Source organism: Labrus mixtus, chromosome 4 (genome assembly GCF_963584025.1).
Source record: "Labrus mixtus chromosome 4, fLabMix1.1, whole genome shotgun sequence".
Lineage (NCBI taxonomy): Eukaryota > Metazoa > Chordata > Actinopteri > Labriformes > Labridae > Labrus > Labrus mixtus.
Genome location: NC_083615.1, coordinates 29,467,951 through 29,495,587, shown reverse-complemented (window position 1 = coordinate 29,495,587; position 27,637 = coordinate 29,467,951). Strand labels below are relative to the sequence as shown.

Below are 27,637 nucleotides of genomic sequence, written 5' to 3'. Positions count from 1 at the left end.
AGTTTCCGAGTTGTTGTTCCAACTTGAGTAGGCATTCATTTGCATTTTCCTACTCGGAAACTAATTTTTCTGATGTGTCAGATACCAAATGATTGCAGGATTAGAGCTATTTGTGTTAAATCATTTATAATGAAGGCAGCCTCAGGGGTAAGTGTATCATGATTTAAAGAAAAGTAAGAAGTGCACACTTTTCATTTTGTTGGTCAAGTTTAGCCAGCAGATTTGTATTCCTTGTTTATGAGACTGCAATTCTTATCATTTTAAACCATATATCTACACTTTATATTAATTTGTTTGATACACTTCTTCCCTTGGCATTTTTGCTTGTACCAGTATTCCTTCATGCATATTAGAATAGCAACCCTGCCACAGACCATTACACTAATCAAAAACACTCTGATTTTTTCTTTTTAATTATAATTGTCAAGTTACTTTAGTAAGACGGGAGCCTGTTGATAATTGGGGATCCTGAGTCTGATGAACTGCCACCAGCTGTACTGGGTTTAGCTTGGTGCCTTGATTGCATCCTGCATAGAGACATGAAAAAAGAGACATCCTGTTGCTTTAGAAAAGGCATAAGGAAATTATATAAGGTTACAAAGTCTTATGGGCTGTTTAAAAATATTATAATAATGATAATGATCAAAGAGAGGCAGCAGTTTTTGTCAGTGGAAGAAGGTTCCTGGAGACAGAGCCTCTCTATGTGAAGTTTGCATGTTCTCCCCGTGCATGTGTGGGTTCCCTCCGGGTACTCCGGCTTTCTCCCAAAGTCCAAAAACTTGCTTATTGGGTTAAATTGTTGACTTTAAATTGTCTGTAGGTGTGACTGTGAGTGTGACTGGTTGTTTTTGTTCTGCCCTGTGATTGACTGGCAAGGCAGTACCTTGCTTCTGACCTAATGACAGCTGGGATCAGATCCAGACCCCCACGACCAGGGAATAAGTGGTATAGATAATTAGTCTATGGATGGATAAAATACAGGCATAATACAATCAAAAGAGAACAGTGAAGCAAGCTACACATTCTCTTTCTGTGCCAGCTGATAACAGAAGTCTTGCACTGTGTCAGGACCAACACACTCACTGTATTTTATCTAAACTGCTTTCCATCCGTCCCAGCTGCCTTCCTTCCGTCCCAGCTGGTGCCCTATGCAGAGCTTCACACACGAGGGCCAGCTGTGTTCTACCTGCTCCATTTCACAAATCTGGGCAACACAACTTGTTGTGATTTGTTAGGATAACCTAGTTACAAACAGATAACTAAAAAAAAAAACATCAAAATCATTTACAAGGAAACTAAGAATTCAAGGAGGAATGGAGGTCAGAATGCTAAAATTAAATGGCTAGGTGAGGAAGACTTGCATGGCATTCTTAAGGAAGCTAAGGTGGATGCTCTGGGTGTTGGGTGGTTGAGATTAACAGTGATGTCAGGAAACAGGATACCATGCCTTCCTTTGTCTTCTTTTAAAATGCAGAGGCAAGGCTAAGGTTACTTCCGGATTTCTGGTTGGGTCCTCAAACACTTCTTTGACGGCGAGATGACTTTTGGCTAGCAGACAAGGAGATCAGTGTAGTGCTCAGTCTCTACAGGATATAATGAATACACTCAGAGTAACATTGAAAGACTGCAGTGTGCACAAGGCTGTGTAGCTTGTTAGTTAGCTAACACGAAATGTAGGCTACTTATAAACTTGTTTTGCCGCAGTAAATATCATCAATATATTCACATAACACTTACGACCAGATATTACAACACCTGTATTAACAGTATAAACACTAAAACAACAACAAAAAATAAATTTCTTGTGATGTCTATACATGTTTGCCTTTGTCTTGATGTAGGTGGCTCCCCTTAGCATATCTGTACACAGTATACAGTGTGGCTGGGATATCACTAGAAAATAACAAATATATATACACACAAAGGATTAACAAATAAAAAAAGGTCTTTTACCTGCTTTTAGTAACATAACAAAGAGTAAGGTCTTTTACCTGTTTTTTGTAACATAACAATGAGTAAGGTCTTTTACCTGCTTTTTGTAACATAACAAAGAGTAAGGTCTTTTACCTGCTTTTAGTAACATAACAAAGAGTAAGGTCTTTTACCTGCTTTTTGTAACATAACAAAGAGTAAGGTCTTTTACCTGCTTTTTGTAACATAATGAGTAAGGTCTTTTACCTGATTTTTATAACATAACAATGAGTAAGGTCTTTTACCTGCTTTTTGTAACATAACAATGAGTAAGGTCTTTTACCTGCTTTTTGTAACATAACAATAAGTAAGGTCTTTTACCTGCTTTTTGTAACATAACAAAGAGTAAGGTCTTTTACCTGATTTTTATAACATAACAAAGACTAAGGGCTTTTACCTGCTTTTTGTAACATAACAAAGACTAAGGTCTTTTACCTGCTTTTTGTAACATAACAATGAGTAAGGTCTTTTACCTGCTTTTTGTAACATAACAAAGGCTAAGGTCTTTTACCTGCTTTTTGTAACATAATGAGTAAGGTCTTTTACCTGTTTTTTATAACATAACAATAAGTAAGGTCTTTTACCTGCTTTTTGTAACATAATGAGTAAGGTCTTTTACCTGTTTTTTATAACATAACAATAAGTAAGGTCTTTTACCTTTTTTATAACATAACAAAGAGTAAGGTGTTTTACCTTCTTTTTGTAACATAACAATGAGTAAGGTCTTTTACCTGCTTTTTGTAACATAACAATGAGTAACGTCTTTTACGTGTTTTTTTATAACATAACAATAAGTAAGGTCTTTTACCTGATTTTTATAACATAACAATGAGTAAGGTCTTTTACCTGCTTTTTGTAAAATAACAATGAGTAAGGTCTTTTACCTGCTTTTTGTAACATAACAAAGAGTAAGGTCTTTTACCTGCTTTTTGTAACATAACAAAGAGTAAGGTATTTTACCTGATTTTTATAACATAACAAAGACTAAGGGCTTTTACCTGCTTTTTGTAACATAACAAAGACTAAGGTCTTTTACCTGCTTTTTGTAACATAACAATGAGTAAGGTCTTTTACCTGCTTTTTGTAACATAACAAAGGCTAAGGTCTTTTACCTGCTTTTTGTAACATAATGAGTAAGGTCTTTTACCTGTTTTTTATAACATAACAATAAGTAAGGTCTTTTACCTGCTTTTTGTAACATAATGAGTAGGGTCTTTTACCTGTTTTTTATAACATAACAATAAGTAAGGTCTTTTACCTTTTTTATAACATAACAAAGAGTAAGGTGTTTTACCTTCTTTTTGTAACATAACAATGAGTAAGGTCTTTTACCTGCTTTTTGTAACATAACAATGAGTAACGTCTTTTACGTGTTTTTTTATAACATAACAATAAGTAAGGTCTTTTACCTGCTTTTTGTAAAATAACAATGACTAAGGTCTTTTACCTGCTTTTTGTAACATAACAAAGAGTAAGGTATTTTACCTGCTTTTTGTAAAATAACAATGAGTAAGGTCTTTTACCTGCTTTTTGTAAAATAACAATGAGTAAGGTCTTTTACCTGATTTTTATAACATAACAATGAGTAAGGTCTTTTACCTGCTTTTTGTAAAATAACAATGAGTAAGGTCTTTTACCTGCTTTTTGTAACATAACAAAGAGTAAGGTATTTTACCTGCTTTTTGTAACATAACAAAGAGTAAGGTCTTTTACCTGATTTTTATAATATAACAAAGACTAAGGGCTTTTACCTGCTTTTTGTAACATAACAAAGACTAAGGTCTTTTACCTGCTTTTTGTAACATAACAATGAGTAAGGTCTTTTACCTGCTTTTAGTAACATAACAAAGGCTAAGGTCTTTTACCTGCTTTTTGTAACATAATGAGTAAGGTCTTTTACCTGTTTTTTATAACATAACAATAAGTAAGGTCTTTTACCTGCTTTTTGTAACATAATGAGTAAGGTCTTTTACCTGTTTTTTATAACATAACAATAAGTAAGGTCTTTTACCTTTTTTTATAACATAACAAAGAGTAAGGTGTTTTACCTTCTTTTTATAACATAACAATAAGTAAGGTCTTTTACCTGCTTTTTCTAACATAACAATGAGTAAGGTCTTTTACTTGTTTTTTGTAACATAACAAAGACTAAGGTATTTTACCTGCTTTTTGTAACATAACAAAGACTAAGGTCTTTTACCTGCTTTTTGTAACATAACAAAGGCTAAGGTCTTTTACCTGCTTTTTGTAACATAATGAGTAAGGTCTTTTACCTGCTTTTTATAACATAACAATAAGTAAGATCTTTTACCTTTTTTAGTAACATAACAAAGAGTATGGTCTTTTACCTGCTTTTTGTAACATAACAATAAGTAAGGTCTTTTACCTACTTTTTGTAACATAACAATGAGTAAGGTCTTTTACCTGCTTTTAGTAACATAACAAAGAGTAAGGTCTTTTACCTGCTTTTTGTAACAATGAGTAAGGTCTTTTACCTGTTTTTTTATAACATAACAATAAGTAAGGTCTTTTACCTTTTTTAGTAACATAACAATAAGTAAGGTATTTTACCTTTTTTAGTAACATAACAAAGAGTAAGGTGTTTTACCTTCTTTTTGTAACATAACAATGAGTAAGGTCTTTTACCTGCTTTTTGTAACATAACAATGAGTAAGGTCTTTTACCTGCTTTTTGTAACATAACAATGAGTATGGTCTTTTACCTGCTTTTTGTAACATAACAATGAGTAAGGTCTTTTACTTGCTTTTTGTAGCATAACAATGAGTAAGGTCTTTTACCTGCTTTTTGTAACATAACAATGAGTATGGTCTTTTACCTGCTTTTTGTAACATAACAATGAGTAAGGTCTTTTACCTGATTTTTGTAACATAACAGTAAGTAAGGTCTTTTACCTGCTTTTTGTAACATAACAAAGAGTAAGGTCTTTTACCTGCTTTTTGTAACATAACAAAGAGTAAGGTCTTTTACCTGCTTTTTGTAACATAACAATAAGTAAGGTCTTTTACCTGCTTTTTATAACATAACAATGAGTATGGTCTTTTACCTGCTTTTAGTAACATAACAAAGAGTAAGGTCTTTTACCTGCTTTTTGTAACATAACAATGAGTAAGGTCTTTTACCTGCTTTTTGTAACATAACAATGAGTATGGTCTTTTACCTGCTTTTTGTAACATAACAATGAGTAAGGTCTTTTACTTGCTTTTTGTAGCATAACAATGAGTAAGGTCTTTTACCTGCTTTTTGTAACATAACAATGAGTATGGTCTTTTACCTGCTTTTTGTAACATAACAATGAGTAAGGTCTTTTACCTGATTTTTGTAACATAACAGTAAGTAAGGTCTTTTACCTGCTTTTTGTAACATAACAAAGAGTATGGTCTTTTACCTGCTTTTTGTAACATAACAATAAGTAAGGTCTTTTACCTGCTTTTTGTAACATAACAATAAGTAAGGTCTTTTACCTGCTTTTTATAACATAACAATTAGTATGGTCTTTTACCTGCTTTTAGTAACATAACAAAGAGTAAGGTCTTTTACCTGCTTTTTGTAACATAACAATGAGTAAGGTCTTTTACCTGCTTTTTGTAACATAACAAAGACTAAGGTCTTTTACCTGCTTTTTGTAACTTAACAAAGACTAAGGTCTTTTACCTGCTTTTTGTAACTTAACAAAGACTAAGGTCTTTTACCTGCTTTTTGTAACATAACAATAAGTAAGGTGTTTTACCTGCTTTTTGTAACATAACAATGAGTAAGGTATTTTACCTGCTTTTAGTAACATAACAAAGAGTATGGTCTTTTACCTTTTTTGTAACATAACAAAGAGTAAGGTCTTTTACCTGCTTTTAGTAACATAACAAAGAGTATGGTATTTTCCCTTTTTTGTAACATAACAAAGAGTAAGGTCTTTTACCTGTTTTTTGTAACGTAACAATGAGTAAGGTCTTTTACCTGCCTTTTGTAACATAACAATGAGTAAGGTCTTTTACCTGTTTTTTGTAACGTAACAATGAGTAAGGTCTTTTACCTGCTTTTAGTAACATAACAAAGAGTATGGTTTTTTACCTTTTTTTGTAACATAACAATGAATAAGGTCTTTTACCTGCTTTTTGTAACATAACAATGAGTAAGGTCTTTTACCTGCTTTTTGTAACATAACAATGAGTAAGGTCTTTTACCTGCTTTTAGTAACATAACAAAGAGTATGGTTTTTTACCTTTTTTTGTAACATAACAATGAGTAAGGTCTTTTACCTGCTTTTTGTAAAGTGTCTCGAGTTAAAACTTATTATGAATTTGCTATACAAATAAAAATTGATTGATGATCAGTTATTGCTCAGACACAACATACAGAGACATTTTAATCCATCCATCAAACCTTTTATGACAACAAACAAGGAGAGACCCAAAGATGAAACTACAGTTAGAAAAATAATAATATACTGTATATACTCACACATATTTAAATGTCCCCCTTTTTTATGGAATGTCCAAGGCACATAATACACAAATCAAGAAATTCTAATAGAGCAGTCTACTGACTGTGAGATGCTCTACCAAAATATGTGATTCATTAAAAAAAAATGAAAGAGTGTGTGATTGTGTCTCTTATTGTGGTATAACTAATATAATGGATTAACTAATATAATCTGGAGTAATGTTTTTTGTTTCTATTTTTCGCAGACATTAAAGATCTGTATTATAGCATTTGAAAAAAAGTTATTAGAAAATCTGTGTTCACACTGTAAGTGCTCTCTGTCCTCTGCTCTGTAGATGTATCTGTGAGCCTGTTGTCCTTGCTGGTGACCACCTGTGGTCTGGCTCTCTTCAGCGTCTCAGTCTTTGTGTCATGGAAGTTGTGCTGGGTGCCACTGAGCGGCCGCTTTCTCCCAGATGTCCTCAAGGGGGCTCACTTCCTGGGAGGAGACCAACAACCTGTCCTAACAGAGGTATCTTTAATTCATTAGAATTTTTTAAGAGAGGAATCTGAAACAGATATGTGTTGAAACGGTAAAAAAGTGTAATCAGCCACGTAACGCAAACATGTGAGGCCCCCCCCTGCAGCCTGTCCTCCAGTCCACAGATGAGCCTTCCAAGGATACAAACCTCCAGAGTCAGTTAATGTGGGAGAGATCTTACATTTCCTGTAACACAGTACAGATGGTTTGTACTGTCGGTTGTTAACGAGTGGATCAATGGAGGCTTGGCTGAATGGGTCTTTTCCAATATTGATGAAATGCAACATCAATATTCCCACAAGTTGTATTGTCTTTTATATGAGTAAAAAGAAGTGAAATAAAGTTTAAAAATAAACCAAAACAAAAAAATTAACCAAGACCAAAGAAAGGGGGCCAGAGCTGCTGTAACAAGCTGACATCCATGCCTGATGTCACGGTACGCCAATTTCCGATGGAACAATTTGTTTTTTGAGGGCATGTCACAGGCAAACTTTCTGTAAATAGATTTGGCTGGCAGAAGCAGCTTAGCAGTAGAACACCACAGCCTGTTGCCAATTGAGGTGTATACATGCAGTGGTATATCAACTCCAAACCTCATTATCAACGTGTGTTAGTTAGATTTCAAGAAATTTGAGTAAGCATAATTTTTAGTAAGACTAATGCAATAAAATTGTTTTTATCCGTTTTCTTATTACAAATCTTTAAGATCTGCAATCACATTTTTAGTTGCAAAGTTTTGCATTTTCACTGTAGGTTTCACTTACACCCTAAACACTAATGTCTGATGTGCAGGTGGATGGAGACGAAAGGGAGTACAGTGAAGATGGTTGTGTGAAGGAGCCCATTGGGCCACCCCCATCTATTGCTGTACCAGAGTCGGCCCTGAAGATTAGCCACACATCGCCTGATATCCCGCTGGAGGCTCAGGCCAAGTTGGAGAAAAACCAGATCCACACTCTGGCCAGGGACAGGGTTCAAAGGCAAATTACTGAGCCCACCTCCTCTGTACGGTCAGTAAATGCTTTTGTGTAGCAGGTCAAACATCAATTAAAACAGAAAATTTAAAATTATATTCAATTAGAACTCTAAATTTAGAGTTCCTTTACCACAGTTTGGACCACATACGTATTAAGATTATGGTCAGTAAAAATGATTTGAATAAACTTGTATCTCCAAATTCTACTTTTTGGCAGGCACAACTCCCTTCGCCGTCAGTTGAACTTGTCGAATCCAGACTTCAATCCTGCTCAGTTCCAGCGTCAGGAGTCTCTGTCTGGTTTGGGCAGAATCAAACCAGAACTCTACAAGCAGCGCTCTGTGGATGCTGAAGACGGTCGTCACTCTGACAGCTGTGGGCGTCTGCACTTTGTCCTGAAGTTTGACTTTGACTTGGAACAACTGATAGTGAAAATCCACAAGGCCCAGGACCTCCCAGCCAAGGACTTTACAGGAACCTCAGATCCATATGTTAAGATTTACTTGTTGCCAGACCGCAAAAATAAGCACCAGACAAAGGTGCACCGCAAGACACTCCACCCAGTGTTTGATGAGGTGTTTCTCTTTCCTGTGGAGTATGCCGAGCTGTCTAGCCGCAAACTGCATTTTAGCATATATGACTTTGACAGGTTCTCTCGCCATGATTTGATTGGCCAAGTGGTGGTGGACAACTTCCTGGATCTTGCCGACTTTCCCCGGGAGACAAAACTGTGCCGGGATATACAGTATGTAACCTCGGTGAGTTACTCATATTCCCTTAAATTCTATCCCAACGCGTCTGTGTCTTATTCTCATTAACCACACTGATATACGTTTTTTTATTTTTTTATTGAGCTATAATTTTCCTTGTCCATTGATAACCCCTCTCCAGCACCCCTACCCCCCAATAAAAAAGGAGAAATAAACTAACTAACCCTATTACAACAACAATGGAGTTGGAGAAGAATTTTGGTTGACTTGCTTCTCATTGACCCGCCAAGTGGAACTCATCTGAGGTTTCAGGAAGCAGAGACATAGAAATATACTTAGACACAGTTAATTTTTAATGAAAGCAGTGGGAAACACTTGGGGATAGTGACCCAGATCTACACTGACATTAGACCAGGATTGGTATGACAGAGATACAGCGACATCGTCTGTATGACATTATTCACTTGGATAAATCTACAGTGTTGGAACACTGTGTATCTCAGTAAATAAGTAAGATTCCCTGCCAGGGAATCCTCTTGGTATACCTGTCTTTTCAAGTGGAGATTGCAGTCAGATAGGTCTCAGTATGTGAAAGAAAGTGTTCTTTTTCTTTTATGGGCAAACAGTTGCATTTGACTGTATAAAGTGGAGATAAACATGATCAAATATGTTATATGTGTGATATAAAAGCAGATAAACTATTGAATTCAATATGTTTATGTTAAATGTCGTAAGCTATGTTCAAGATTCATTACTCAACGAACAACATGTTTTTTTTTTTAAATCTCACACAGCAGTTCTTCAACCATGTTTTTTCAGACATTGATGTCACGAAAGCTTCAATTTTGATTAATTCAGATGTCTACATAGGCTGCATTGAAGGTGCTATTGTATTGATTCTTTAGAATGTGTATATGGTACATTTTATAACCTCAGTGGCAAAAGGTTCGAGTTTAGAAGTGTGGCAAAAATCGTAGTAAATGCAAATAGTTGACATTATTTTCCACAATCAGGTTTCTAATTTATAGAGTTGTTGGCATATGCAAGTAATAGAGAGCTGGAGCTAAAATAGATTAAGCAACATAAAAACATCATACTGTAGTCATTTTTACATATTATATTATACATGTTTCATGTTGGTGCTTTTTATTAGTACATCTGGATGCTTGGTTGGAAAAGCATAATGTTCTGAAGAAAATATGAACAGTGGCACTTGCTTATAACATACATTGATATATATCACACTATATTACATTGGATTATGTCAAAAAAAAAATCTGTCCAGATAAACTGAGGATATAATATTGCACCTAACTACTTCTTTTTAATTGTGTGTAATGTTTTTGCTGTTTTATAAATTACATTTTTCACCTCTACTTAACTCTGTCTAACAAAACATCCAGACTTCTCATTGGAGGAGGCAAAACTGATGTGTTAAAAATGTTAAACTTGCTAAATTACCAAATAATGTATTTTTCTACTGTTAGTTAGGACAGCATAATGACCAAAAGGCTGTAATATAAATATGACAATTTCATCAGTTCAGTTGTATATTATAAATATGCATTAAATAACATGCAAGCTAAGGAACATGCCAAACAATGATGGTGACTATGTGCAAATATTAGCTGCTTAACATCAGTATGTAACAATGGCCAAGTTCCCATAACTACATTGGTATTTAAGTGAAAGCACTGCTGGTCTACAACCTTTTGGATTTCCTTGGGTGGCATTGTTTAAGCCTTATTCACTGCATATCATTTAGATAACCAGTGTCAGAAATAAAACATCTGAAATAGCCTCTTAGTTGTCAAGATGAAAGAGAATGTCTGAGCTGTCTTCATCTCGGAAAGAACTACAAACTGATGACAAAAGTGCATACTGTGACATCAAGACTAGAAGTAACCAGTGTGGGAAAAGATCTCTCTGTTCCACCTATTTTTCATATTCTTCACTTGTCTAGAGGACTGTAACTTAAAATTGGCTCTTCATCCAACATTTACCTTTCTATAAATCGGTAAATGTGTCTATGGATGTTGTATCCTTTGTTCGGGTGTGTCATTTGACTTTAGCTAAGAGAGCCCTTAAAATGTTTCAAAGCAATAGAAATCTGTCTCATCACCAAATGTTTCAGGAGCTCACATGGTGCCTGTTCTTTTAGAGACTTTGCAGCATACAACAACAACAACACAGCGTATTTTCATCATGTAGCAAAGTTCAAAAACAGAATCTTATGGTTTGCCTCTTAATACGCACACATACACACACATTACTGATTACAATCATGCATGGACCTGCCACCTCTTAACACACAACACACAAAGACACACAAAGACACACACATACACACACACACACACACACACACACACACACACAAATGCATGCAAAGAAAGGGAGACTTGTTGTTTGCTTAGAATTACTGTTCCAACACCTTCCACACTTACCAGCTAAATAAGGTCAGTGTAAATGGGTTAGAACCTCCTCTGAGATACCCAGCTTGTGATCTATTGCCATCCTGTCTCCCGAGGTAACATCTCTTGAGTACACTCACTAAATATAATCTTTAATTAATCATCAATTTACCCAACACAAACTGAAATCAGCAATGCAAACTACTGGACATGTTATTCCTTTTCCTAAGGCAGCGGGGTAAGAGGGATAATACACTCACATTAGGCAGTCTTAGTTTCAGTTGAGTTTTAACTTTTGTTCTGGCATTGTACCAAAACTTCACTCAGTATTCCTAAAAATCCAAAACTCCTCATCTGTGTCCTTACCCCCATAGTCACACACGTACATTGACCCTTGCTGGTCAAGTCTCCAGTCTGTGTGCATTAATCATAAATCAATAAGTTGTTTCCTGTTGTGCATAACTAGGTGAACTGACATTTTCCTAACATAAATAGTGTCTGAACTGGTTACTGTCTTGTCATTAGTTGTTAAGAGATTTAGAATTAGCACGGGCGTTTTGTCAATTTTAATAAACTTCAATTCGAGGATTGCCATGGCAAGATTCTTTCTCTTTCCATGCTGAAACCATTACTCCCTATAGTGATGTACCACACACCAAGAGATAATGTAAACATACTTCAGAGTCCTTATGTTTCTCTGCCAGGGCAGGAACACAGCTTGACTCTGATCTTAATGCTCATGAAGCACCTATAGTTCCATTAAGAAATACAGTCTTTACACACTATTTGTTTGAATTAATGGAAGAATTGTACAGGATGCCTTATTTCCTTGTTGGGCAAAAAATAATAACAGCAATGACAATAGTTTATCTTTAGGATCAAAGTGTAGCCTTGGGGAGGAGCCAAGCTGACGCTAACTCATAAAGCCAGCAATATAGACTTATTTATTAACTACATTAAATTCAATTATAGTTCAATTAAGTCTCAACCCAACCAAGATTTTAGGATCACAAATGTTTCAAAACATATAAATATAGATAAGCTCCTCTTTGAAAACCCATTTTCTTTCAGGGGGGTTTCGTTATGCATTTTTTAGTAGTTGATGTGTATTTGAAATTGGATTTTACAGAAATGTCTTCTCAATATAAATACTTCATACTTGGAAAGTTGAATAGATGGAAAAGATACAAATGTTCAAAGAAGGTGAGGGGCTTTTGGCCTTGGATAGCATTTTCAAGGTTAAAATGAACTAAAAAACCCTTGTTTGGACAAGAAAAACAAATTATTGAGGTGGATATTTTACTTAATTAGCCTTTAAGTATTACTAAGTAAAGAGATAACCTGAGCTGGTTACCTAGGTATAAAAGTAGAACATGATTTGAATAAAAGGCAACAAAAAGTAAAAGGACCTCATTTAAAGAATATGATTCTAAAGAATGACAGTACAAGTTGATAATAACTAATGTGTTTTTGTTCCTCTTTTTGTTTGACTCTAACCAATATTCTTTTTCACTATTTGAATTTGAAACACAAGGTGCCCTAATGAAAGGGTAAGTGAAGACACCCCTGATCCAAATGAGCTCCTTTGTCCTACTGATGAGTTACATAACCTACCTTAACCGCATCATACCCACACATAAAACGTCTATATCTAATTATCCTATCACAGGCCATCACAGCCCAAACAGCATTGACAATTTCACCCAAGCTCTGTACATGCAAGCTCCAGGTCTTAAATCTCTATTGTTGGAACTTCAATAATAGTCCATGTAAAATTGAAGCAGCATAATTATTGTTAAAGTAGACTCACTACTGAGTCCTTATGTTATTATCACTGATAATCTGACTTCATATGCAGTCATTAATCATTATGATCATCTACTTACACACATTATTTCCTGAGATGTTCACACTATCTAATAAGCCGATGGCTAGTCCCTTCCTTTCCTAGCCCCTCTTTTTGCAGACATAATGTGTTTAATGATTATGGAGTATCAAGGAGAACCTGGTTGATTCAATTGGTTTTTGGTCATCTGTCATGTTGTCTCATGCTTGTTTCTTCTTTTCCTGCAGCTGAAGATCTTTTAGAGAAAGACAATAAAGATTGTTAAGACTGCAGACTGCAGCCACTGCAGGCCTAGTCAATGCTATTGACTGTGTTCAAGTCGGCCTTTAATTGGGATCTTGATAAATGGAGTGTGTGTGTGTGTGTGTGCGTGCGTGCATGTGTGTGTGTGTGTGTGCGCGAGTGTGTGTGTGCTTGTGTGTGTGTGTGTGTGTGTGTGTGTGTGTGTGTGTGTGTGTGTGTGTGTGTGCGTGCGTGCATGCGTGTGTGTGTGTGCAAGTGAGTGTGTGCGTGTGTTTGTGTGTGTGTGTGTGTGTGTGTGTGTGTGTGTGTGTATGTGTGTGTGTGTGTGTGTGTGTGTGTGCGAGTGTGTGCATGTGTGTGCGAGTGTGTCTGTGTGTGTGTGTGTGCGAGTGTGTGCGTGTGTGTGTGTGTGTGCGAGTGTGTCTGTGTGTGTGCGAGTGTGTGCGTGTGTGTGTGTGTGTGTGTGTGCGAGTGTGTGCGTGTGTGTGTGTGTGTGTGTGTGCGAGTGTGTGCGTGTGTGTGTGTGTGTGTGTGTGTGTGTGTGTGTGTGTGTGTGTGTGTGTGTGTGTGATTCACTAAAAGAGTTACCCTTTTCTTATTAATGACAAGTGGTACCATATAACAAGCACTTTCCCTTACAGGGAAATCTGATTGTCTTTGTCATTATTGTTAACTGAGACGGTAGTGGATCATGAAAAAGCAGTTCATTAAAGATATAAAGTTTATTTGGTAACAAACCCTTATAACAATACTGTTGTTCTTGAAACTTCTTGGTAACTTTTATCTGTCACTATTCTTTACTCAGAGTAATGAAGGATTCTTGAGCCTATATAACCTGATTCTGTCAGGATAAATTCAGTCAGAGTTGAGCCTTGGCTGTGATTTATTTACTTTCACCATGTTCAGTCAGCTAGATACACTGAACTGTTCATTGGCCTTTGTGTAACAAGATCTCCAATCTTAAAGTGAGCTGAACAAACTCTATGCGTGTTTAGTTGTTATCCTGCAGTCAAGTTAAAACATGAATAAGGATATCCTTTTGTGAAATCTGCATTGATTCTGATTTATTCAGTGAGTTTAAATGAATAAGCCTGATGATCAGACGTTCTGTGGGTGAAGCAAGCATACTAGCCTGTATTTTTTTTATTTTCACAAATTGTCGGTTTGTGGTTTTTCACTTACTTAAATTGAGCTTTGTTTCAACAATGAGAGGATGCAAACACCTGAGGTGTCTCTTATCAAAAATGAGAACCAGTGAATAATGTTGTAGGGCACTGCACTGACTTCAGGGACATTTAAAGTACCATCATATTTCAATGAATAGCCCAGCTTTTATTTACTTCAGTCTATGAAATTGTTTTAACTTTGTTTGGGACAGGTGTCAATATGAGACAGCCTTTAACTATTTTCAAACAAAAACATGCAGAACAAAGATAGGAAAGACTTTGTTTAATGTAGGGGCGTCTGTGGCTCAGTTGGTAGAGTTGTCGTCTCTCAACCAGAAGGTTTGACTCCCAGCTCCTGCAGTCTCCTTAACCTCCGCTGGTGGAATATGAATGTGTATGAATGGATGAGTTAATTCTGATGGTCATTTTACATAACAACCTCTGACATCAGTGTGTGAATGTGTCGGTCTGACATGCGGTGTAAAAGCACTTTGAGTCGTCAGAAGACTAGAAAAGACTTGATACCTTTGTCGACATTCTAAATGAATGCAGTGGTGTTTAAAATGAGTAAATTGTTGAATTATAAATTGTTAACAGGGATTCAGTCAAAGGCCCTGATAAAAATGTATGCAACTAACATCTAATTACAACAACAACAACAGTCTTCAAACTTTCTATTGTACAACACTGAAGCAGTCCTTCAGCAGCTACTCCTCTGAATACCTCAGAATCTCATCAGTATCACAAAAGCTTCAAACATTCCCTGCGTCTCCGCTCTTATTGATACTATTAATCACCTAAAATACCATCTTTGCTACACTTTGCTATTCATTGTGTGATTGTTCTGTGTGTAAGGCAAGATTATAATTATATATAATAATAAGTTATAATAAGTTATATAAGATCCATAGCCATTGCTAGGAACACAGAGGTATAACCTTAAACTTTACATTTTAATTACGAAATGCAGAAAAACATGTATAGTTGTGTATGTAATGTAATGGTCTTGTATTTTTTTTCAGCAAGTGTCCAAGTGGGATAATGCCCTTCAAGGTGTCCATTATCAGGTTTTATAAACTCCTTGCTAGGTGTCTTATGGTTCTGGTTCAACATTAATAGAAACCTGAGAATTTTCACCTTATCCAGCATTATCCCTTACGTAATTCCAAACACAACACATTATCTTTAACATTTTCATAGCGTCTCGACTTCAGTGTGTGATTATTTAATGAAACAGATGAGCTGAGCTTACCTTCCACACAGCATGAAACATAACCCTGAATTGACAGGGAATGACACAAAGTGGATCAAAGTGTCAATCACTAATAGCCTATGTTTTAGGTATTGCTTAATTTTACAGTAAAACATGTTGACACACACACACACACACACACACACACACACACACACACACACACACACACACACACACACACACACACACACACACACACACACACACACAGCTTCAAAAGGGTAAAAAAGTTATTGAGAAAGAAAGGAAAAAGCAAAAAGGGTTATAGATAAAGCCTTGCTGCTCCTGAGGGAGAGGAGGTGGAGAAGATGGACTGTCCATACTAACTCACACTGGCTTTATAGGGGCACTTAAGAGCACCAGTGTAATTTCATTGGCTGAGCACAAGTGACCATAATCCTGACCGCAGGCTTGATTTGAGTGCTTATGAGAGTGTTGACTGGCACTATAGAGTCTAAAATCGTTAGTGTACTGCATGAGTGTATGTGTGAGATGATATCTTAATATTTCTGAAGAGCTGAAAGGTTAACTGATCCTTTTTTATGAATCAACATCATAAATATACAGGGCTCAGAGTCAAACTGGTGAAGTAGTGGCACCTGTCTAAAGCAGCCACTATAATGAATCAACTCATTACACTTATTGTCATGCTGTTACACACAAGGTCAGCTTTTCAGCTTAAGGGATTTTTATTTAGGGTACCCAGGTGTGGTTATAAAAGCCCATCCCTAAAGGGGCAGCTATAGCTCAGTCCGTTGGGTTGGGAACCAGAGGGTCAATATGTAGGTGTTCCTCCCTATGTGTATGTAGCATGTTCTTTACAGAGAGAGAAAACCTGAAGTTCTGTTCAGGGATTAATAAAGTTTCTTTTTGTGTAGGGTTAGGGTTTGTTGCCACGAACAGGGGACATAGCAGCATGCAACAGACAAAGGTCTATTCACATCTGATCCTTACATTGATCACATAAACTCAAACCACCAGTAACAATAAGATCAATGTATTAATCATCAGTATTCCAATGACCAATAAGAGCATCCAATAGATATACAGTATCTATATGGAGTCAGAATGTGTGCCTCAACCCCCAAATGCAAACATTTAATAACAGACAACAGATTAAAATGACACTTCTCCATCTAAAAACAATGTGTTTCTTTATGTGGTTATTAGTGCAGGGTCCTTTAGCTGTACATTTTTAGAGCCAACACTATGAAGTTAATCGTTCAAGGGTTCCCAAGGCGCTGTTTACAAGTATCTTTACAACTACAGCATCAAAAAGAGTACTGTTAGTTATTCGACCTGGTAGGTCAGCAATATGTATATTAGTTTGTACAAGTCTTTAAATGCACATTTGTATGACCTCATATAAGGGGAAAGCAGGTGCTTGATTTCATTGCATTACACCGGTGAGAGTTTTTCAGACAAATGTTCCATCCTGACTTCATAATGATGGGCAGTTTGAGCTGTTTGTCTCTAATTTATGCAGACTCATCTCAACGTACATCACTGTCCTTGTTAAAAAGGCCAATTTGCCAATGTTGCGTTATCCTGCTTGCCCTCTTGCTGACAGGATATGAACTTTATTTTTTTGTCAAATCAGATAAGCTGTGCATTACGTTTTTGAGTTCAAAAGTTAATATTATTTTTTCCAATAACTATTGAATAAGAAGTTAAACTCTAGAACTTACAATTTAAAAACACCTCAGCACTAGTAAATGTGTTTGTGCCCCTCTTAGCGCCTATAGGTGTGTGTGATGGTTTGGAAATCTGGTGTGGTTGGGGACAATGTGGGGCCTTGCTTTTTTGAGACATAAGAAAACAGGACTGTAGTCAACCAACCAAAACCAGTGTGTGTGTGTGTGTGTGTGTGTGTCTGTCTGTGTGTGTGTGTGTGTGTGTGTGTGTCTGTGTGTGTGTTCAGGTGAAGACTCATGATGTTACGATATACTAATAACACATTAACCTGTTTAAATCACTCACTGAACAGAATTCATGAAGACACATCCAGCTTTTTTTATATCCTGTTTAACATCTTTGTCTGTTGAAACATACAGCAGCTGAATTATTTGTAGCATAGGAGAGTTTTTGATTTAATTTATGGAAACAATCAGCCTGGCATGCAGAAGTCAATGAAAACCAGAAATCTGAGTTTTCCCTGTAAGAAAATCTTGTGAGTGCTTGTGTCTCATAAACACAATCACAGCATCACACATTATTTTCAGATGTGTTAATTGGGGAAGGAGGTTGACATGTGTACATTAGACAAGATGTGAAAGCACTGATATTCTTGCTGGAGAAAAAAAAAGTAAGCAAAAAATAATGCTAGATCCACTAGAGTAGTAGGAAAAACGGGAGCTTGCACAACTCTGAAAAGTATACGCTAAATAGTGTATCATTCGTTTGAGGCAAAAATCTAAAAAAGTTTGTCGTTACATATTTATTTGCTTTATGCATTAAAGAACACAATGTTTCACCAGGTGTGCATATTGCAAATAAATAAGTATATATTTGGGAGCCATGGTGTTGCAAGTCTTTGTGCATCATATTCAGTGTGTTTTTTTGACGACTCAGCACCTGAATAAATGATTCGTGTGTTTGCTGACTTTTTTGGAGATCAACCTTCTGAACATAGGAAATCTTTGAAACATCCAGATTTTATTAAACGGTAAATTAATAAAATGATCCGATGCTTTGAGAGGGTAATACTCCTCTCATGATTCTCTGCTCCTGAAAGGCAGAGAATAATGGCATCAGAAATGACAGCTTCTCTCAAAAATGTAAGAAAGAACTTTACAGCAGTGTTTCATCTCATTCTATCTTTCTTTAAAGGACAATGTGGACCTGGGAGAGCTGATGTTCTCATTGTGCTATCTCCCCACGGCTGGTCGGCTCACCATCACCATGATCAAAGCAAGAAATCTCAAAGCCATGGACATCACTGGAGCTTCAGGTGTGTGCTGACTGATAATGTTTCCACAGAGAGGTGAAATTGTCAAATTTTCATATAAGGGATTGAAGATTTTTTTTTATTAATGTGTCTCAAAATGATTTTTTGCTTAGATTTAATACTTAGATATTTTGACATAACCTAACTGGACTGGCCACATTTCACTTTTCTTCAGATCCATATGTAAAAGTGTCCCTGATGTGTGATGGTCGGAGGTTAAAAAAAAGGAAGACATCAACCAAACGTAACACTCTGAACCCAGTCTACAATGAAGCCATTGTGTTTGATGTTCCTCCTGAGAACATTGACCAGATCAGCCTGCTCATAGCTGTCATGGACTATGATCGGTGAGTAACTTATTGTCTCAACTGCATATACAGCAAGGTACCAAATACAACATTTTCCATCTTCATAAACTGTTCTTTTCATTCTGCAGGGTCGGACATAATGAAGTGATTGGGGTTTGCAAAGTGGGAAGTGAGGCAGAGACTCTTGGGCGAGACCACTGGAATGAGATGCTGACATATCCACGGAAACCAATTGCACACTGGCATCCTCTCATAGAGGTATGGGCAACTGTGTGTATATATTGGTACATGCCAGCTTGGAAGATGATTTCATCTCAAGTTACTAACACTCTTACAAAGAAAACCTTCTTACACAATTAAAGTAACCAACCAAGAGCCACCACTAGCATGAATAATATATGTCTCAAGAAATCTTGCAAATTCTAAGGAGGTAAAATACCTTTGACCTCCAATTTCATTAATATTCTGCTTTTGGGTTTACATATGTGCTCTTCGTTGTATTTTATTATCGATAATTGTCTACTGGAGGGGAAAGGTCAGCAGTTAAAAAGCTTGTTGGTCAATTACCCCTTATATTAACATCCCTCCTGGGTGATTGGATTACAAGTGGACAGCTGTGAGTAGGCCTATAGTGACCACCTCCCCCCTTCAAATGCAAATTCACACAAGGTGGATAGTCTCTCTTTAAAGGGGCCAAGCCGACGAGCATCTCTTATATATATAATTACTTTTGATAAGTACCTACTTATCCTAACCCTACTTCAAAAATACGGAACTATTCCTTTACAAGTGGTCGATGAAAAGTGTGGGAATTTAAAAAAAAGTATGGATGATAGTGTCACAGTATTTTACAGGTATCAAAGTTCAACAAAATAATTATTTTATTTATAAAACATATTTTACATAAAGAGTGAGAGTGGGGTTGGTCGTTCAGGCAGGCGATCCACCAACGATCCCGTGGAACCTACGAGAGCTCAGGAGCTCCCAGGAGAAGATGTGGTTAGTAACTAAGATTTACAGATAGTGATATGCAGGACTATGATGTGAATTCACAGAGAGAGAGAGAGAGCGAGAGACGGAGGAGCTCAAGGTGCCAGTTCCGCCAGTAGTCTAAGCCTATAGCAGCATAACTAGGAGCTGGTCTACACCAGCACCAGCCATAACTATAAGATTTATCAAAAAGGAAAGTTGATTCCAGAGGAGAGGAGCCTGATAACTGAAGGCTGTACATCCCATAGTACATTTAGAGACTGTAGGTACCACTAGCAGGCCTGATAACTGAAGGCTCTACCTCCCATAGTACATTTAGAGACCGTAGGTACCGCGAGCAGGCATGATAACTGAAGGCTCTACCTCCCATAGTACATTTAGAGACCGTACCACGAGCAGGGACCGTAATGTTCTTGAAGGGGTAATGTGGCACAATTAGCTCCTTAAGATAAGATGGTGCCTGACCATTTAGAGCAGGGGTGTCCAAAGTGCGGCCCGAGGGCCATTTGTGGCCCTTGAGGGGATTTTTTGCGGCCCGTGATTTCAAATGAAGAATCAGAAGATTTTGGCCCAAGGCCTTGATTAAGATTGGCACATTATCTTATTTTTCTTTTTCATGTTAACAAGAGCTGAACAATATTCCTAAAATAGAAAATGTTCAGTAACATGTATGTTGTTGTTATTTTTTAAATCTACAGCTTTTACTATTTTCCAAAAATTTTTTGTAAACTATGAAAAAAAACGTATGCAAAGTTTTTGCAAACAAGCGGACTGTTGTTTAAACATGACCTGAGCTAAATGCAGAAAGCTTTTCCAAAAGGATGAACCACGTTACAGGCTTGATTCTGAGAAAAAAACAAATAAAGTAGAACGAAGTTGGTTTATTAAAGGGTTTCTTTAGCGAGCCTTTTGATTCTGATCTACAAAGCCTTACTCTTTTTTCAACTATATTTTAAAAAACAAAACCTGTGGCCCGCGAGCGATTCTAACACGACAATTTTGGCCCGCAAGAAAAAAAGTTTGGACACCACTGATTTAGAGCTTTGTAAGTGAGAAGTAGGATTTTAAATTCTATTCTAGATTTCATAGGGAGCCAGTGCTTATAAAGCTCTTCTTTGGTTATTTCTAAAATCAAGCACAGTTTTATTTTCATGGAATACATTTATTTATTTCGAACAACCACAAGGTAACCTTTGTGTGGACGTTACCTCAAAAACCTGTAGCAGTTTGAAATGATGAGATTTCCTGACTTAAAGTAAGTGTGTACCCAAAGTGAATGTGAGAGAAGAAACAGGGAGCAAATAATTCAGCTCAGTCAGTGTGCAGTTAGAGCTCTTTATGAATCATAAATGGAAATGGTTCTTTTTTTAGTTGCATCCTAACACCAGGAGTCTAAATTCTCTCAGCTCATATCAAAGCACTGCATTAAGCTTCAGAAGTAAACTGAGCACTAGCTGTCACACAGTGTCTACCAGAGGCGGGGCAGAATTTGCAATGGGTCAGTGACTCTGATATTTCTAACAACAGTTAAACTAGAAGAGCTCTCTTGCTATCTCTAGGGCTATTTGTGTTGATTTAAAACACACGAACACACTTTCAGAGAGGCTCTTTCAAACATTCTCAAGTAACTGTTTATGATCTTTGAGCAGCAGGGACTGAGATCTAGTCTAATGGTTTATTTGTGTTTCTTTTAAAGATCCACACAGTCAGGGGAGTACTGCGGAGAATGATTAATGGATAAGCCATGTAAGGCCTAAAGCTAGAACCTAGCTCTAACCACATGATAACTTCAGAACTCCAAACCTGATCTGGACCAGGATTAGAGTTCCGTCTTGAATATGGATGTAAAGTCCTGTACTTTTCTAAAATTATTTGTTAATAATATTTTCTGTGTGCAAAAGACTTACACTTACAGGAGTTCAAACTGTGTTCATCACATTACACATTTGGTTAGTGGTGCACAGGAGCTACAGAACACAGTAGATCACTTTTAAATTATTATTTTTGGGGCTTTGCCTTTATTTGATAGGACTATAGTGAGACATGAAATTTGGGGTGAGAGAGTTGGGGATGACATGCAGGACCGGGAGAGGATCCAGCAGAAATAAATATTAGAAACTGAGAAAATGATGGAGTGCACACACATTCCCCATGAATTAAAGTGTTTTGTGTTAGGACAATATGCTTATCTTCCATGAAATGTTCATCAATCGCCCCCGTTGTCTGAAGGTTTAAATCACAAAGCTTATGTTGCATGCATATATTGAAGTGCGTAAATGCCTTGTGCTCTCTCTAGTTTGCTCTTGTTTTGCTCCTGATTGTGAAGTTGAGCCATCAGCTCCTCTCCTGCGGCACAGAGCTGCATTTTGTGTTTTCAACCTGACAGAGTTCATTCAGTCCCCATAATAATCTGACAACAGTTTTTTTTTAGCTGAAGTTATGTTGTTTAAGTGTCTCCCTCATATTTAGGGCTAGACGGGCATCATTCAGTCATTTCTATTATATGAATGAGTGCTATCAGACTGGGGCCCCTTCGGGAGGTTTCCTACTATAATTTCAAACTTGGCACATTTCACTGCTGTGGTTTAAATTTCTTAAGCCCTTGGGGCCCCCCCTACCAAGCAGTAGCCTGTTGGTAAGCAGCACCTCTGTCTTTAGGGAATGGTTTTCTAATTATACAAAGCTCAACATTTCTACTGAGTTTTTGAGTAAGTCCATTCTTGTTTAAGTTTTTTATGAAGAACTTTTCTCAATATAGAGCATGGCATGTAAAAGTATCCTCTCACTCTCACCTCTCTGTTTTTACTCATCTCTATCCCTACATGCATATCTGTCTCACTGACTTGAGCCACAGTGTGAATGTTGTGATTTAATTAATTGATATGCATAATGTTAATGATTTACAAGTATGCATATGGACACGAACACAAACTTTGTTGCTAAAACACACAAATCTCCGTTTATCCACTTGAGTATTTTCTGAAGTGTTTGAGTAAGCCTTGCTGACCACAACCAGAGAGCATTAATAATTGACCAGCTTTGTTTCTTCAGTTTGGACTGTAAATGACTAAGATAAACAAAATGCTCTTGAATTTCCCTGAGTTATTTGAAACCATGTCTGATGCTATTTAGAAGGAAACAATGAAAGTGATACAAACGGCCTCCTCTTTGACATATGACTGAGAGGTTCAATCAACTAAATTTAGACCAAAGGTAAATACCAAGTCTAAAATTGCCTGATCTGATTGTAATTGCTTGGGTTGTCATTGGTGATGATTGGTAAAATCATTTGTGATTTATACATCATGTTATGATGTCATTGGTCCTATAAGGGAACAATAACATAATAACATGATGTCCTATGATTTTGTTGATCAAGTTCAGGCACATTCCCTTGTGTAAGGGCTTTATTATTTTGATTCAATATTAGTGTTTGTAACTAACCTGATTTACATTTTCTCCCTCACTCTATCTTCCCTCTTATCTTTGTATTGTGGTTTAGTGGGTTGGACAGGGAGCAGTGGGGAGTGGATCCACCAACTCCCTGAAGACACCACCATCACCATGACTGCTCACAACTACAATGAAAAACACGTCTTCACTTACACAAACTCAGAGACAAAAATACACAGTCTCAGGTGATATACGGCTAGTTGGTGGACATAAAGAAAGTTCTTCTTGAATGTTAAAACATACAAGGTGTGACTAACCCCAGTCGTAACATCAGCTGAAAGCCATACACAAACTTGTATCACTATTGAACAAGGCTATACGGTGAGTAAGGTAACTAACTTCCTCCCCCTCACAACCAAAAACACTTAACATTCCAAATGAACTATAACAGTATTGTATTTGTTACTGACAGTATTAACATGTTGAAAACTTACAGTTTGTGGACCAATATCAATCATTTTTAGATAATTGAAGATATAACTTGTGATCTGAGTGGTAAGCTATGAAGTAAGATTTAGAGATGTCAGTTTAAGAGAGTATTAGCTTCTCAAAATTGTGTTTGGCTGTGATGTAGAATATTCCAGCTTAACTTGCATCAATAAAGTGTTAAAATAACTCTTTGGCAGCAATAGCAGACATGAAGTTTCATCTCATTAAGCGTAGTTTCAGCTCTATTGGTGACTATCTCACTAACACTTCCTGAAAATATTTAAAATAAAATGATTTACTTTAAGAATGTGTAAATCCACTGACAGAAATTACATGAAGTGTACTATTTACTGCATGTTTATTGTCATATTTTGTAAACAGGGGTGTGGTCAAAATAAGGGAAATGCAATTCTGATAGTCTAAACCTTTTCAGTGAAAGAATAATAAATAATGGCTGTTATGAGGAGGACAACATGAACCTGCAGTTATTGGACCAATGGTACAGATGGTCAAAACCTCAGGTGGACAGCCTGAGGCCTGGACAAGAGCAGACCTGGAGACCTCAGGTGGACAGCCTGAGGCCTGGACAAGGGCAGACCTGGAGACCTCAGGCTGGTGGCATTGGGAGAGGGCAGAGGATGATCATGTATCCTCAGGCAGACAACTGCCAGTTGGCCTGTTAGGGGGCAAGGCAGAAATAAAGCAGGGGTTGGTCTAGGCTGGAGGAACTAGAGCAACAGGGACATCTAGGAGTTCTTAGGAAGTTGGACGGACCAATGGAGAGCAGGGCAGGACATCAGAGCTAGTAGTGCTAAGAAGAAGGCTCGTCTGCAGATTTGAGGACTGGCTTATAGACAACTGACTGAGGGTACATTTTGGCTACGAAGACCTTGTGGCTTGGTTTGACAAGTTTGGTAGTTTGAATTTAATGTCATTTTGCTTAAAGCTAAGATGTGAAACTACAAAATAACATTGATGAATTTGCAGACGAACAAAGGATTTGGACAAGTTCACCTTTTAATTGGCTGATGATTGAATCAGGTAAAGGATGGGGTGTGTAGCAAGGATAAAGGGAATGTAAAGATTACAGTGACCATGCAAATTCCAATCTTTACAGTCACTGAGTCATAGACTTACAGGTGTGTTTCTGCTATGTGTGTGAAGTGCTTAGTGCTGTCCCTTTGTTCAATTTGTGCATGAGGGCTCAGATTTTTAACTCATTTTCTATCAGTCCTCATATCTAAAGAATTTCCTCTGGGAGTAGCCCTTTTATTTATTTTTATTCTCTAACACTTATGTTCGGCCCCCTACTACACAAATATTTGTATATTGATATAATGTTTTAAAATAAATTTAAACAACGACATTGACAGGAGAAAAAATCAGATTAGTGTAGTAATGTAAGTGACAACATGCAGTTAATTACTAGTGATTATTTATTTAAAGTGTTATGGTTGGTTGTGTTTTTCAGTCAAAAAGGATTCCTATTGACCTATGGTGGTTTGCTAAAATATATAGAAACAATCTTGCTCCCAGATGAGTTATGTCATGAAAGTGTTCCATTCATTATTTTTCTACGACTCTCTCACTGCACACCTGAGTATAAATAATGAGGAGTTAGTGCTGAGGCTTTAGGGTGGGCTGTGGCATTGGACCAGTGACTGCAGGGCACTGGTTTCCAAAGTGGGGAGCCACCAAGAGGGGGGGAAGCGGCCTTCCCATAAAACTGTTGAAAATTTTTCATAATTTAAAATTGTATATTTTAGACATTATTTTAAAATATATCAGACAAAAAAGTTTATCTTCAAATACAAAAAACAAATCATTAAGTGAAATAAAAATGTAATTAATGTGTAAAAATACTTAAAATGTAAGTTTTCGCATGACAGCAACGTTGTAGGTGTCTGCTCCTCATTAAACATAAAGATGCACACACCTCAGTGTCTTTTTATTACGTTTTTTATGAACACTCAGTATTTAAGTCTTGTATTCTGCTTCAAGCTTTTTTTTTTTACAATAAATAATAATGATATGGCTTTTAGGTTGTTGTATTCTTTTGTGTTAGTGTTTGGATAGGCCTACAGTATTAGTTCTTGGTTGTGGCTGTGTACCACGTTACATACCTTAACCTCCTCCAGGGACAGTGGGGGTCCATAGTCTATGGCACCCTTATTTTGGGGGTCCCAAGCTGAAAAGGCAGGGAACCCCTGGCCTATAAGACTGATGGGGTCATAAATGGTCCTGAGCAGGTTTTGTTCAGGATAAGAGATCATTGACCATCACAATCTTTAGGATGGAGGCATATAAGGTGATGGTTTGAGGGGAGAAGGAGGAGGTTGTTTAGAGAGTGTTAAACTGATATCATACTACATTAGAGACTGATAAATGCACCAAAGCCTCGCACTGATTTGACTTTAAGATATCAAATGAAGTGTACTGAGTGCATTTGCTTATGTTTTCACGTTATTTTTTAAGATTTGCACACATCTTTGTTTGATCACAACAGGGCTTCAGCTGAGATAACACATCTTGAATGATCAAACATGCCACAAGAATTCATCTGTGCAACAGGTTAATTGATGAAAAGTGACCACACAGTCTTCCAGCATTAGTCTATAAAACATTACTATCTGCTGATGGGAGAGGAATTTGTTCATGCACAGAAAATGTATAAAAAAATGTAAACAACAAAATGAACAAAACAAAAGAAATCTGCTTGATGATTGCAAGACAATAACAGATAGTCACAGTGTCACAAATGAAGCTGAACCCAAATGCAGACCACAGACCAGACAGATAAGGTGTCAAGCTGGGCGTTGAGCTGGAGGTGGTTGGCGGTTGGTTTGGAGTTGGTCAGTAGAAAGTCCATGCTTGGCACAACAATCCGGCAAAGACTGATGAGTGTTGGTGCAGGGTTGTTGTAGGTGAAGTTGATTGCTGGCAGATGTGTTGATTGAAGATCCAATGCTGGTGAGCAGAGTGAGTCTGGAGTCAAGGAGCAGGTACTGTGACAATACACGTGTCTACCCTTCAAATGGCCAATACTTCAATGGGCTCCTTTTTCACATCAAATCTAACAAATAATAGTCACTCATCAGTTTTGTCTTTTGGATTTAGTCTTTCTTTCGCCGTGAATTGAGTGAAATAGTGCATCAGCCAAATCCTACTGGTTTGTTTTTCCCTTTGATTTAGACCACACCCTTTGGTTGCTTTAATAAGCCAGTGTTTATTGAAATTTGGATTGATTACAGTACTGTTTATGTCTTTGTATTTGACACTGTCACAAATAACTTCTTTCTATGTTTGTAGGTACAATGCATGCATTATTTTTTTGAGTAATTATTAAAAACTTCTGTTGTGAGTTACTAATGAAACTGTAAACACACAATGTATTATGATCCTAAGAGAGACTGTTTAAACTGTTCATTCAGATGTTAATAAATATTTCTACAGACATAATGGTTTCATTTATGAGGATTGTGAGATACAGAAATCAGTGAAATAAAGGATTAATGAGACACATAAACAAACACATATCCAACGTTAGGCCAATAAGAACTGACTGACTCTTATGACTGTTTTAATTTCATAGACTTTATAAATCCCCATGGGGATTTTTGGGTGTTATTTAGAGACGTGCTACTGACACACATAGACCTGAAATACACACACGCATTTAAACAGGATTTGTGGACATGCATTAATGGCTGCTGCACCTGAGCCGGTAAGGGTTGCTCAAGGGCACCTCAGCAGTACAAGAGAAGTGAACTGTCACATCTTTCCACAATGGTTCGCACAGTGTCTACTTGAATGTATTTATTACTGGGACCCGTGTTAACATTGTTTTTTAGTGTTTATTGTACATATTCAAAAAACTGTAATGCAGAAAATGTGTCAAATATGACCCATGTCCATTTTTGACTACAATCTTATGGTCAGCAAAAAGAAATG

The 27,637-nt window shown here is 36.9% G+C and overlaps 1 protein-coding gene across 1 annotated transcript in view; it reads left to right on the top strand.

Moving 5' to 3' along the window:
• The window catches only part of syt9b (synaptotagmin IXb), a 34,365-nt gene extending 10,201 nt beyond the window's left edge, over positions 1–24,164 (top strand). The window contains exons 2-8 of the mRNA XM_061036806.1: positions 6,765–6,940; positions 7,742–7,959; positions 8,143–8,683; positions 18,389–18,509; positions 18,682–18,853; positions 18,943–19,072; positions 23,307–24,164. Coding sequence (XP_060892789.1) covers positions 6,765–6,940; positions 7,742–7,959; positions 8,143–8,683; positions 18,389–18,509; positions 18,682–18,853; positions 18,943–19,072; positions 23,307–23,372 — 1,424 coding nt within the window. The 3' untranslated portion in view covers positions 23,373–24,164. The remainder of the gene's footprint in view (positions 1–6,764; positions 6,941–7,741; positions 7,960–8,142; positions 8,684–18,388; positions 18,510–18,681; positions 18,854–18,942; positions 19,073–23,306) is intronic.
• Positions 24,165–27,637: the final 3,473 nt, after the last annotated feature.